This window comes from Urocitellus parryii, chromosome 6 (assembly GCF_045843805.1).
Source record: "Urocitellus parryii isolate mUroPar1 chromosome 6, mUroPar1.hap1, whole genome shotgun sequence".
NCBI classification, from domain to species: domain Eukaryota; kingdom Metazoa; phylum Chordata; class Mammalia; order Rodentia; family Sciuridae; genus Urocitellus; species Urocitellus parryii.
This window is the reverse complement of record NC_135536.1, coordinates 169,445,800-169,459,697: the sequence shown is the minus strand read 5'-3', so window position 1 is coordinate 169,459,697 and position 13,898 is coordinate 169,445,800. Positions and strand designations below refer to the sequence as shown.

Genomic DNA, 13,898 nt, shown 5'->3' with positions numbered 1-13,898 from the left:
CTGGACTCAGCATACCATGTGGACAAGGCCCATTCTCAGGCCCCAAGAACCTAGGAAGACAGAAGACAGGGGAACCCTCTCCTCAGACAGACAATCTGGTTAGAGACTAGGTTCCTGAACAGGCTGCAATGACTCTTGGCCCCTCCCTTTCCCAGAAAGGAATACTGTGTGTCTAGGCACGTCTGTAATTAGCCCAAAGAGGCACCCCCGCCCCCACAACACCCAAAGTCTTATTTTGATGGAGAGGCCACAGTGATGGAGCAAAAGCCTGGAGGTAGCCCCCAAAGACAGTGGGGTTCTCCTCTAGCCATACCTAGGGGAAGGTCAGTGGGGTGAGGGAGGGGCAGGGCTGCAGAGGACCCTGCTCCTCCCTGCTGCAGGGGGTCAGTGCAGAGCTGGGAGACTCTGGGCATGGCTTGCAGGCTGGGTGACTCCGAGTTAGGGGTGCTCTGAACCCTGCCTGACCACTGAGGATTTTAAAGGCTTTGTACTAATTTCCAGAATAAGCCCCAAGGGTAGCTAAAAGTAACAGCACAAATCCACCAGAATGAGAACTGTTAACACCTCACTAAAGGGAACTCTGGAACAGGAACAAAGACCTTGAAAGTAAAGTTGGAGGAACCAAGGTCAAAGGAGGAGAAGGAAGAGGAGAAGGTGGGAGTGGGGAGGCAGGGGGAAGAGGCACCATCCCAGAAACCACCCCGGCCCCAGCAGACAAAGGCTCTGGGAAGCTATAAAGTCACAGAAGTCCCACAATTGAGGCTGAGACCCACAACCTCCAATGCAAAAAGATAATGGTCACTGGAGGGAAGGGAGACACTTCTGTGCAGGGGAGACGGCAGCGAAGAAGGAAGAGTATCCAACCACACTGCACCACACAATCCCTGCAGCTGGGGGGGGGTCAAGGACAGCTGAGGGATGGTGTGTATCTTGAAGAGCAACTGTGTTGCGGCACCTTGAGGCTGGCACCCTGTGCTCAGGTTCGGGTCTGCAAAGGCAGACACCTGTCTCATCATCATGGCTTCCCTATCAGTTCTGGCTATTTTTATTGGAAAAATCAGGTTTCCAGGGCCCTATCCCACTCTTTACCATGGAACCCAAATTAAATGAGGAGGAGAACCGACCACAGCACCTGCTCCCTCTAGCTTCCTCAGAGTGAAGGGCCTGTGCAGAGGCAGGGCCTGCAGTTGGTCCTTGGGGTCCCTGCACCCCAGTGTGATGAGTACAAGGTGCCAGCAAGCAGCAGCAGGAAACTACACAAACAGAACATAAAATGCAACACGGAAAGCTACCTTAGAGTTGGAGAAGTCTTAGAAATCATGAAAGCTGAACATGAGAAAACTTTCCCTCTGCTGCTTGAAGACTGAGGACAAAACCAAACCACTCAAACCTGCACAGGTCACCTTCAGTCCTCTGGTGTGAGGCTGGCAACAAAGCCCCCTCCGCACTATCTGCCTTTCCCTCCCACACTGTCCCACCCTTGTAATCCCCTTTACCCCAATTGCTTATTTGATTCTGTTTTGAGCAGGAAATAATACACAAACTCATTAAAATGATAATTCACAGATTATGAAGGTTTAGCAGAACTAAAAGGATACTCATCTCAGTTATTATATCCTACCACTTCCCAAAATATTTTAGGAAGCTTATAATCTACAAAAACACAATATATTAAGATAATGGCAAAATGCCATCCACAGGACACTTAAAGCAGAGTGTCTCATTTTCACAAAGGAAGCAGTAGCAGAGGTCACCAAACCAAGGTCCTAATGTTGAGTAGGCAGGTCCTTCCATTTGCCACATGCTGTGAGCTGCAGCCTTGAAAGCACAGTCTCAGCAGGTGGGCCCCCTGCTAAGAAAGCCACACAGGTTCCCTGTGGCCTACTGATAACCCAAGTCCCAGCCTCTGTCTGCTCAGGGGAATCCTGTGCCAGGGCATGATTTCCTGCCTCTGCTCCTGCCCCTGTCTGAATGGAAACACCCACTCTTCATCCTTTGTATGCCAAGAGCTGGTTGAGTCTCCAACACCTGTGTCTGCAACCATCTCTTCTGTGACTCCCTATCAACTCCCAGGCAGGACATCAGTGACCTGCTGGCTGTGTACTTCACTATATACGCAGTGACACCTCTGGGTGCCTCCATGGGTAACCTGCACCTTCCACACAGACAAGTCACTAGGTGTGTATGGGGCTGGGTTGGTGTTCTTCCTCTTTTCCCAGGGCAAAAGTGTGGATACACCACACCCCAACAGTCACAGAAACCCCACGTCCCAAGACCGGCACCATGCTAGGGTGCCTCAAGCACACCCTCTCTACCTGGCAGCATTTGCTCACTGCCAAGGTCACTCACTGAATGGGATGCCTGCCTCCTGACATACAGCCAAGCACAAGACCACACACGGTGAGAATGAGAGCCAAGGGGGCCCCTGCTGCTCCTTGCACACAGCACATAGACACCTCCCACACACAAGCCACAGTCCCCTATTACTGGTTCTGAGCCATTCGGGCAGGGTGTCAACCCCTCTCCGGTTCTTTCTCAGCTCACCACTCTTGCAGAAGGGAAGGGAGGTGAACTACACTGACTTGGATTGTTCTTCTGGGGTCTTGGGTCTCTGATGGGAAAGAGGGTACCCCCCTAGGACCAAACACACTCGCCCAAAGTCCCCCACACCTCCTGATGTGTCACCTTAGGCAGCTCTGCTTACCTGGCACAAAGGCTGGCCAGGTTAGCCCTTGGCATGATGTGGAGATGCAGCCCCAAGTGAGTGAGGCAGACAGTACTGCAGTAAACACACCTTCTACCCTCTCCAGCTCAGCCAACCATCCCATCTACAGGCAGTTCCTGAATTTACAGATTGGCATACAAGTTCACTGGTAAGGACCATGTCCCCCAGCCAACTAAATCACCTTCATCCACTCAGGTCTTGCAACACAGGGATACAAATGCTGTGCCCAAAGACCCAATGGTGCTGTCACCACTTTCAACTGTCTGGCTCAAGTGATCCATCAAAGGCCTGGGCTCAGCTCCTTCCTCAGCAGGACAATGACAACCCTGTCCCTTTCCTCTAGGTTCCCCGAGGAGACCCTCCCTTTTGTCAGGCATGGTGACTATAGGCTGTCCAGAGGGGCCTTCAGTGCACATGGCTTCCCTCTACCAGCAGACCTGAGAGGGAGCTACCTTCTACTCTCTCAAGACACCACCCACACTGCAACAAGAACACTCAGCACTGCTCACTGTCCCCCAAAAAGGGTAACCCTCTTGACTCTGGGTCTTTCAGAATGCAGACCACGACTCCCACCTGCCTTCTCTGCTGTGTTCCTCTCTCAGCTACTTCCCCCAGAGAAGGCCAACCCTAACTCAGACTATTTTTGATGGAGCAAGAGACAGAACCTGAATGCTTACTCGAGACAGTCCAGCCAGTGTGGACTTCCTACCACACCCCAGCAGAGTCTTAGGAAAGTAAGAAGCTGTGCTATGAAGAGGGCAGAAGATGGAGCAGAGAGGAAAAGGCAAGCTTGCAGGAGGAGGAAGGAAAGGATACTTCCATCCCTCCCTGGGCTAGCTCCACATTCACTTAAGTTGGGCACTAGGGATACAGAAAGAGGACAAGCTAAAGCCCTGGCATCGGGGAGGGCAGCATAAGGCAGTGACAAAGAGACATAAAACAAAAAGGGCAGGGTATAATAAAGCAGCATGAGAGGAATGAACATAAAGTGCACATGTGGGAATCCAGAGAATGGCAGAAGCTTTTGAGGAGTTGAGCACGCATCAGAGGAGGGAAGGGCAAGCCAGAACAGAAGATGAGCAGGTGTGCGCTGGGTGGGTGGGGAGGCAAAGACACAGCAGGGTGGGATGGCAGGGCACACAGAGATGGCAGAAGGCAGGACTCAGAGACACAGCTGAAAACAGAAGAGGCAGAGAGCAAGGGACACAGACACCAGGTACATCTCAGTTAAAACAAGGAGTGGAACTTCAGCCTGGTCAGCCCAAGGAAGAGGTGGAGGCAGAAATATGGAACGAGGCCAGGGCAGGGATAGGGTATAGAGTGAGTAAGAATGAGGAGCCCTGGAGGCAAAGAGACCAACTGGGAACCTGGCGGAACTGTCCAAGTCTGAACTACAGGAGGAGGTGGGAGGCGTGTGGGAGACAGGACGTGACTTGCCAGCCAACAGAGAAACAGGAGAGAGGCCGAGTTTCCAGGCTGCACAACTGGGACAGGTAGTGCTCTTCACCAAGAGGACAAACGTGGAGGGGAACCTTGTAGGGGTGGGGTGGGGACCAATGGCAAACAGGACCCTGTCCCAAGTCCTGCTGGTTCTTCCAAGAAGCCTAGGGCAACTGGCACGGCTCAGTGCCTTATGGGTTTCGGCATCCCCCTTTAACACACCAGCCTCACCTGCAGCCAAAGGTTGTCTGCAGCAAAGTTGTGATTCCCACGCAGAAGAAAATGGTCCCGATGAGCTGGCTGGTGGCCCACTGGTCATACCCCACACACATGGCGTCGGCCAGCAGGAAGGGCACTGCAATGGTGCCGCTGAAGCACGTCAGGTAGTGCTGTGGGTGAGAGAAGAGACGAGAGGGAAAGAGGAACCCTCCCTCATTTGCTCCTGGTTTTATCCCAGCCTTGCTCCTCTAGTATCTCAAATATATAAACACAGTTCACATGAAGAATCTCTTCGATTTCTCATGTGCCAAATCACATTTTTTTTTTCCTTTTCATTGTGTTTTCTTATCCTGTTTCCCCCTTATATGATGACTTACTAGTTTCATGAATCCAGGCCAGCACAAAGGAAGGACTCAAGACAGCTTATGTATTTTTACTGGAGACACCTGCTCCCCTGCCCCAAAGCTTTATTGGCACTGGGTCTTTCTCCTCTTATCCGTTAACTTTGTTATGTTGAACCACTCCCACGTTCTTCAAATAAACCCTGGTTAGTCAGGCTGTACTTTTATTCTAGGAGTTGATCTGCTAGTATTTTTTAATCTGCATTACTAAGACAGTCTATAGTTTCTTGCTTTTTAAAAAATATATATTTTTAGTTGTAGATGGACCCAATATCTTTATTTTATTTATTTATTTTTATGTCGTGCTAAGGATCAAACCCAGTGCTTCACACATGCTAGGCAAACGCTCTACCACGGAGCCACATCCCCAGCCCTATTTGCTCTTTTTTAATTCTTTCAGGTCAGGGGATTAAAGCTACATAAGCTTCATTGCATAGGGTGTTTTCCAGATTTTTCTATGGTCTGGTATTGTTCAGCAGACACAGCATTTTTCTGTTCTTGTCAAGACAGGTAAAGACACAGTGGCTCCATCTTTGAGGACCCCTCCCCACTCCTTGTGACTCTGGACAGTCCCAGCACTCACAACTCACTTCTCTGCTTGGCTGGTTCTCATTTCTGTTCCGCAAACTCCCTACTTTTCTTCCTCACAGCTTTCCCATCTGCCCATGTTTGCCAAACACGTTGCCTGCAGCCCATGAAGCCCAACAGTACAGGTGTTTCCTTGGCGATGAAACAGGCTACTCAGTTTGTGTACTACACATTATCAAGAAGAGCAGTACACAGGCAGGATTTTTCACTCCTGTGTAACTAGGGGAGACTTTTAGACACATCTACAATAGGAAGATTACAAACAGCAGGTTTTCGGCACTTGGTTCAGGATACTCGGCCCAAGGTTAAGTATTCACTAAGAGTGCTCAGCTCCTTTGGCTCTGACTGCTCCTTTGCTAGACACCTTTGATGAAGGCTGCCATGAGTTCTGACACCTAAAGGGAGGGCAGGGCCTGGAAACGTGACCAAAGCACCAGGTCAGCAGGCACAACCCCACTTCCACATAAGCAAATGTGTCTGGGCTCTGAGACCAACTTTCACAGCTTGTGAGAAACCCTAGGGCAACTGATCATGCAAACTTGAGAAAGGGAAAATAGAAAGTCAGACCTCAGAACAGGGTCTAAGCTAAAACAACAGAGCAAATGAAGGCCAGGAGGTGCCACTGAGGAAAGAGCTTCCTGCCTTGTCCCCTTTCTCCAAAAAAAACTTTAAGCCTTTAAGTGGGAAAAGGAGCTAGAGAGAGAAGGGAAAGTATCAAGCATGAAGAAGGCCTCCGTGTGTCACCTCGCCTTGTCCCCCAGCCTACCTGCCCTTCAAGACAAAGTGGCCACTTCTATAGCCCTAGCCAAGTTTCCCTTCTTTTTTAAAGGTAAGACTTTCCAGTTATGTTCTGGCCAAAAGGGCACTTTTCAGGGTTACTCATATTTCATGGCAGAGTTTGCCGTGACTGTGGACTGGATTTAGCCAAGACAGGAATGGGCAGTAAAAATCAATCCCTCTGTGTTGGTCTGCTTTCTTTTCTTTTTTTTTTTTTTTTTAAGAGAGAGTGAGAGAGGAGAGAGAGAGAGAGAGAATTTTCAATATTTATTTTTTAGTTCTCGGCGGACACAACATCTTTTGTTGGTATGTGGTGCTGAGGATCGAACCCGGGCCGCACGCATGCCAGGCATGGCGCGCTACCGCTTGAGCCACATCCCCAGCCCTGCTTTCTTCTATTTTACCTTCTATTCCTTTTTTTTCCCCTTCTTTCTTCATTCTTTGGTTTCAGGGATTGAACCCAGAGGTATTCGACCACAGCTACAACTCCAGTCCTTTTTATTTGGAGTCAAGGTCTTGCTAAGTTGCAGAGGCTGGCCTCGAACTTGTAACCCTTCTGCCTCAGCCTCCAGAATCATTGAGATTAAAGGAAAGCACCACTGCAACTAGCCTTCTTTTGTATTTCTACTACCATCTTATTCTTCCCCCTTCATTATTCCCTGAACATTTTTTTTCTTTCTTTTCCCAGTTTTTCTCTTGCTCTGCCTTTTTTATTTTTTTTTGGTACCAGGGATTGAACCCAGGGGTTCTTTACCACTGAGCCACATCCCCAGCCCCATTTTATTTTGAGACAGGATCTTGCTAAGTTGCTGAGGCTGGCTTTGAACTTATAATCCTTCTGCCTCAGCCTACAAAGCTGGTGGGATTACAAGCATGCGCCACTGTACCAGGCTTCCTCTGCTATTTTGAAATTGATGTTAAAAAAAATTCCCATTCATGGGGGGCTGGGGCTCAGCAGTAGAGCACTCACCTACCATATGCAAGGCACTGGGTTCAATCCTCAGCATCACATAGAAATAAATAAATAAATAATTCCCATTCATGGGCTGGAGCTGAGCAGAAGCACAGTTGCCTGGCACTGTGAGGCACTGGGTTCGATTCTCAGCACCACATATAAATAAATAAAGGTCTATTAACAACTTAAAAATATTTTTTTTAAATTCCCATTTAACACTCTTAAGAGTAAATTTATAATAAAATATTCAATAAATAAAATTCAAATTTGAATTTTCCAAAAACTCAGGTGTTTGACAATTCAGGCATCTGACAGTGGTTACACATTCTGAAGGCACCATCTTACCTGCAACCCCAGAAATATGCACAGGTACCAGGGAGGAACATCTTCTATGGTGTAAATCATGTCTGACCTTTGGGGGTCCAGACTGCCAGTGCTGTCCAGAGTCTCTGCAAGAGAGCTCTGTGGGTGAGGGGAAAGGACATAATTAGTGAAGGCCCAGACGAGGTGCATTCAGCTCCGTACAGCCCGCTGTTGCTGAGAAATAACTCTAACCTCCAGGCTGCCTTTCTTTAAATCTTGAGCCTTGGCCACATCTGAGGCGAGGGTCAAGTACACTGATTCAGTGGGATTCTGGGTCCCTTGGTATCAACTCATCCCCCTAAGCACTCAGCTTGCTCAGAGCTTCTCTCCAAATCAGTGGATCCTCCTAGTTGGACAGAGATGCTCGCTCCAGGGTTTGGTACTGTAAAGTGACACCCTGAGACCTCCAGTGAACAGATGTTGTAAAAACGTCAACTGCTTTCAAACAAAAAGCACTGGTCTGCCCCTCCCACCCAACCCCATCCCATTGCATCCCTGGTAAGGAGAGCATCTTTGTATCTAAAAATAAAGTCTACACTATAAGGTTCACATCTTAACTACCATTAAGACAACTAAAACCCAGTTCCTACTGGCCCAAACACTGTTGCTCAGACAACAATAGGGGGTGGGGCTCTAATGTATATAGACCCTTAGGGTTTGAGTCAGATTCACAGCCAGAACCCACTTCAGTCCTCAAGCTCTTAACCTCTTCTCTCTGGCATCCTGGGTGAGGCTTTTCAAAACATCTAGATAATGAACTCTATAACATTCACATCTTAACTACCATTAAGACAACTAAAAACCAGTAAATATGATTCCTCTCTCCATTAAAAAGAGAACAGATCCACAGACATAGCCCTGCACAGGAGGGTAGACCCAGAGTCCCCGTCCAAGGACATCCCCATCCCTGCAGCATGGGGTCCAGGGCAGAGGCAGGGACATGGGACATGACAGTACCTTTTCAGCAATGCCATTTTCTGTAGTGTAGATTGCCATGAGCTCTGTGTCTTCATTGTCCTGCTCACCAGTGGACGTGGCCCCTCCATTGATCACCACCTGAAGAGAAACCCTCCATTAAGAGGCTGTGTCACAAAATTCAAAGTGGATCAAGGACCTAGGCATTGGGCCAAAGACTCTGCACCAACACAAAGAAAATGTAGGCCCAACGTTCTTCCATCACATCAGCTTAGGAACCAAATTCTACATCAAGAATCCTAAAGCGCAAGAAGTAAAATTGAAGATCAATAGTGGGATCGTATCAAACTAAAACACTTCTTCACAGTAAAGAAGGCAATCAAGAATGTGAAGAGGGAACCCACAGAATGGGAGAAAATCGTTGCCATCTGCACCTCAGATAGAGCACTGATCTCCGGGATATAAAAAGAACTCAAGGGCTAGGGTCATGGCTCAGTGGTAAGGCGCTTGCCTAGCATGTTTGAGGCCCTGGGTTCGATCCTCAGCACCACATAAAAATAGATAGATAGATAGATAGATAGATAGATAATAGAGGTGTATCCTCAGCGCCACATAAAAAACAAACAAATAAATAAAGGTATTAAAAAAAAAAAGGAACTCAAAAAGCTTCAACACCAGCTGGGTATGGTGGCGCACACATTGTAATCCCAGCAGCCCAAGAGGCTGAGGCAGAAGGATCACAAGTTCAAAGCCAGCCTCAGCAATTTAGCAAGACCCTAAGTAACTCAGCAAGACCCTGTTGCTAAATAAAATATTAAAAAGGGCTGGGGGTGTTGTGGCTTAGTGGTAAAGTGCCTCTGGGTTCAATCTCTTGTACTAAAAAAACTCAAAACCTTAACACCAAATATAAATAATAAATAAATAAATAAACCAATCAATAAATAGGAAAGCATTGAACAGGCACTTCACAGAAGAAATAAAATTGGTCAACAAATGCATTTTTTAAAAAAAGGTTCAAACAATTAGAGCAATACAATCTCTAGCAATTAGAGAAATACAAATTAAAACTGCACTAAGATTTCATTCCAGTCAGAATGACAATTATCAAGAATACAAATAACAATAAATGTTGGTGAGGATGTAGGAAAAATTGCTGGTGGGACTGCACATTGGTGCAACCATTCTGAAAAGTAGTATGGAAATTCCTCAGAAAACCTGAAATAGAACCATCATTTGACTCACTATATACCCAAAGGACTTAAAAATCAGCATATAACAGTGATACAGCCACATCAATGTTTGTAGCAGTGTAATTCACAAGAGCTAAGCTATGGAACCAATCTAGGTGCTCTTCAACAGATGAATGGATAAAGAAAATGTGGTATTTATACACAATGCAATATTACTCAGCCATAAAGAAGAATGAAATTATGGCATTTGCCAGTAAACGGATGGAACTGCAGAGTATCCTGCTAAGCGAAATAAGCCAATCCCAAAAAACCAAAGGTCGAATGTTCTGATATGCGGATGCTAACACACAATGGGGGCGTGAGAATAAAAGTTCATTGGGTTAGACAAAGGGGAATGAGGGGAAGGGAAGGGAGAGGTACTGGAATAGGAAAGACAGTGGAATGAATCAGACCTAAGTTTCCTACATTCATATATGAATACAGGACCAGTGAAATTCTACATCCTGTTCAACAAGAATGGAGTCCTACTTAGAATAAGTTTTACTCCATGTATGTATAATAGGTCAAAATACACTCTACTGTCATTGTACATATCTGAAAAGAACAAATAAAAGAAAAAGAGGCTGTGTCAGCACTTAACACTCTGCTGTGGAGAAACTTGTTTTTTCCTTTTAAAAAAGCCTCTGTAAGGCTCATAAGGGTCCAAAGTATGCAATTCCCCCATCATAGCAGTGAAGTTTTAGTCTTCTTAAATGAAATTCCAGTTTTTGTTTAGTTTTGTTGTGGTGCTGGGGACTGAACCCAGGGCCTTGAACATGCGAGGCAAGCACTCCGCCAGCTGAGCTATATCCCCAGCCCTCTTAAAGGAAATCGTGAGGCTGTCACTGTGCTGCAACAGCGACCAGGGCCTGCGTTTTTGATGGAGGCAGTGTCGTGTCTCACGGGGTGAAGACGGGTCTCTCGGAAGCTCAGCCAGAGGAGACCAGAATGCAATATCCCGAAGAAGCCTCAGGCCAGGGGAAGAGGCACAGTGCTGAGAGGCCAGCACTGCTGTTTAGATGACCAGGCCATCATCACCGAACAGAAGAGAATACCCCAAAGCCGCTCAGAGAAGATCCCTTCCGAGAAACCACCTGACGGCTGCCCTGGAAGGAGGAACTTCAGTTAGAGGAACTGGAACCCTGCTCTTCCCCGACTAGCTCGCCAGCTTAGTTAACACTCACTGCCCTTACATAAACTAGCCTGTTGTGTGGGCTCCCCTCGTGCCCCAGGTGGGAGCACACACCAACAGGCTAGATTATTAACAGTACCAATTCATATTCAATTCATATTCAGTTTCTGGGTCTCCCACATAAAGACCAGAACCCGTCTGGGGTAAGTTCAAAGGAGACACCTGGCACCCAGCAGTCCCTTCTCTGCCTGCCCTTGGTGAGGGGCAGCATGCTCATCTTGGGTTCCACCATCCTGCAGCAGGAACGTTAATATTTTTACTCTTCAGGCAAATGTTTCCGTTCCTAGCAATCTTTCCTGAAGAAGCAAAACTGGAAACCAAAAAGGCTTAAACCCAAAGAAAGTAATCACTGCCTAAGTATAACAAGTAATTAGTTAGAAACCATTTATTTACATCCAGAATACAAGAAAAATTAGTTTGTAATATCAAGGAAACTTGAACATTAAGTTAAAAAATGACGTGTAATATGAAATTTATTTTTTTAACACAGATTTGAAGAATTTAAAAGATGAACCTAGGGTTGACCAGGGTGTGGGGGACAGCAACCATCCTATGTTCTTGGTGGAATCGTCTTTGTGAGGGGTGATATGGAGAAGGGATTTAAAACAGGTATTTTTCTGGATCTAGCAACGGCATGCATACAAACTCATTCTTGAGAAACATCCATGCCTAGGGTATGTGTGTTTGAAGTTGACCACTGCAGCATTGTTTGAATTATTGAATACTTAGGGAAAACCTAAATATTCATCAAAAAGATAGATATTGGGCTGGGGGATGTAGCTCAGCACTATAGTACTTGCCTAGCATGTCCAAGGCCCTTAAGTCTTAAAATCAGCTTACTATAGTAATACAGCCATGGCAATGTTTATAGCAGCTCAGTTCACAACAGCTAGATTATGGAACCAACCTAGGTGTCCTTCAACAGATGAATGGATAAAGAAAATGTGATATGTATATATATATTTTTCCCCCCCAATGGAACATTATCCAGATTTAAAGAAGAATGAAATTATGGCATTTGCCAGTAAATGAATGGAGTTGGAGAATATCATGCTAAGTGGAATAAGCCAATCCCCAAAAAACCAAAGGTCAAATGTTTTCTCTAATATGTGGATGCTGATTCACAATAAGGCAGAGGGCACTAGAGAAGAATTACCTTAGATTAGGTAGAGGGAAGTGAAGGGAGGGGAGGGGAGGGGATGTGGGGATAGAAAAGATAATAGAAGGAAGCAGGCATTATTACTTTATGTATATATGTGACTGCATGACCAATATGATTCTAAAACATGTATACTCAGAAAAAATGAGAAATTATATCCCATCTGTGTATGATATATCAAAGTGCATAAATGTATTCTACTGTCATGTGTAACTAGAACACATTCAAAAATTTAAAATGGTAAATAAATAAAGTTTTAATAACCTGCTTACCTGTGCAAAGGTAAAGGATCCAGAAAAATCACAAATCAGTAGGAAGAGTGCCCCTGAGACAAGACAGCTATGGCAGACACCTTCTTCCTCAGAACCCTCCTTGGATGTTTGGATCTTTTATAATCAGTATGTATCCATATGTTATTGCATATTACTTCCAAATATTAGCAGTGGTTGTTTTTTAATCAATAGTCCTGAATTTTTTACCTTCTTTTCCCCTAGTTTATTTTGGCAATTTTCTCTAATGAGTACAATTTATTTCTACAAGGAAAAAGAACTTAAAAGACAAAAGGTCTAAGAAGCTTAGTGTAGATTGGAAATCTCTCAGGACCTTCTCAATCTACTTAACTTTTAGTCAAAGAAATGAGAACAGTGAAAAAATTAAACGGTTCTTTCAAGATCATAAAGATTATCCCCGGGGCTGGGGATGTGGCTCAAGTGGTAGCGCGCTCACCTGGCATGCACGGGGCAATGGGTTCAATCCTCAGCACCACATAAAAATAAAAGATATTGTGTCCACCGAAAACTAAAAAATAAATATTTAAAAAAAATTTCTCTCTCTCTCTCTTTAAAAAAAAAAAAAAAAGATTATCATCCAAGTCTGAGGCTGGTTTTAAAGTATTCCAGAGATCTCAAGTGACACTATGCATACTTACAGGGCAGAATTTTCTTACAGTGTTTTAAAAAAAAATCTATCTTTAAAACTATTGCTAAATCATGCTACAGCTTATACACAAGCCACCTGGGTTTGTGGCATTAGTTTTCCTTATAAAACTAGCTGCTAAGCCAGATACACACTTCCAGCCAAGTTCAGATCCACACAGGAAACTAACTTGCAACGGGCACTACACTCCAAACCATATCAAAACAGCACTCAACACACTGAGAAGCCATGAGGCGTGCACATTCAGATGAGCTCTCCTAAAACAAGGGCACTTAGTTATTAAATCAGAGAAACCCAGGTCTGGTTTGAAGTCCTGTGTGAGCTGAGGCTACCCTTCCCCGGCATTCATCCTGGATTGCTGGAGAAATAACTGCTCCCTGAGTACAGAATGCCTTATGGGGTGATGGAAATGTTCTTGAACTAGCTGAGATGGTGGTTGCACAACACTGTGACTGTGTTAAATGTCAATGAACTGTTCACTTTCACATGGTTAATTTTATGCTATGCAAACCTCGCCTCAATAATTTTTTAATTTATATGGCACCAAGGAAGACAGACATCGGCAAGAGTTAGCACTTCTTACTGCTCTTTCTGCTCTCACACACACATGAATTAAGTACTATAAAATGCAGACACTGCCAGGCCTACTGAAGCACCCTGTAATCCCAGTGACTTGAGAGGAGGACTGCAAGTTCAAGGGCAGCTTCAGCAACTATGAGATCCAGTCTCCAGGGGCAAAAAAAAAAAAAAAAAAAAAAAGCAAAACAGGACTGGGGGTGTAGCTCAGTGGTAAAGCACTCCTGGGTCCAATCCCCAGTACCAAATAAATAAGAAATAGACATTCTTCAGCCTAAATAAAGGCTTGCATACTCGTTCAACAAATCCTGGCCATGTCCCAAGCAATGAGGACGTAGTCCTATTGCACCCCGAGAAGTTCAGTCTAGAGGGGCATGTGGCTAAGGAATTCCAACTTACCATAGGAAGTAGCAGGGAACCATG

At 45.5% G+C, this 13,898-nt stretch overlaps 1 protein-coding gene across 2 annotated transcripts in view; it reads right to left on the bottom strand.

The window, feature by feature from the left end:
* Window positions 1–13,898, bottom strand: part of Slc23a2 (solute carrier family 23 member 2) — a 113,666-nt gene that overhangs the window by 35,491 nt on the left and 64,277 nt on the right. For both annotated transcript variants that reach the window (XM_026385813.2, XM_077799829.1), the window contains exons 4-6: window positions 8,426–8,524; window positions 7,451–7,567; window positions 4,397–4,554 (exon numbers count right to left, since the gene is read on the bottom strand). In XM_026385813.2, coding sequence (XP_026241598.1) covers window positions 4,397–4,554; window positions 7,451–7,567; window positions 8,426–8,524 — 374 coding nt within the window. The remainder of the gene's footprint in view (window positions 1–4,396; window positions 4,555–7,450; window positions 7,568–8,425; window positions 8,525–13,898) is intronic.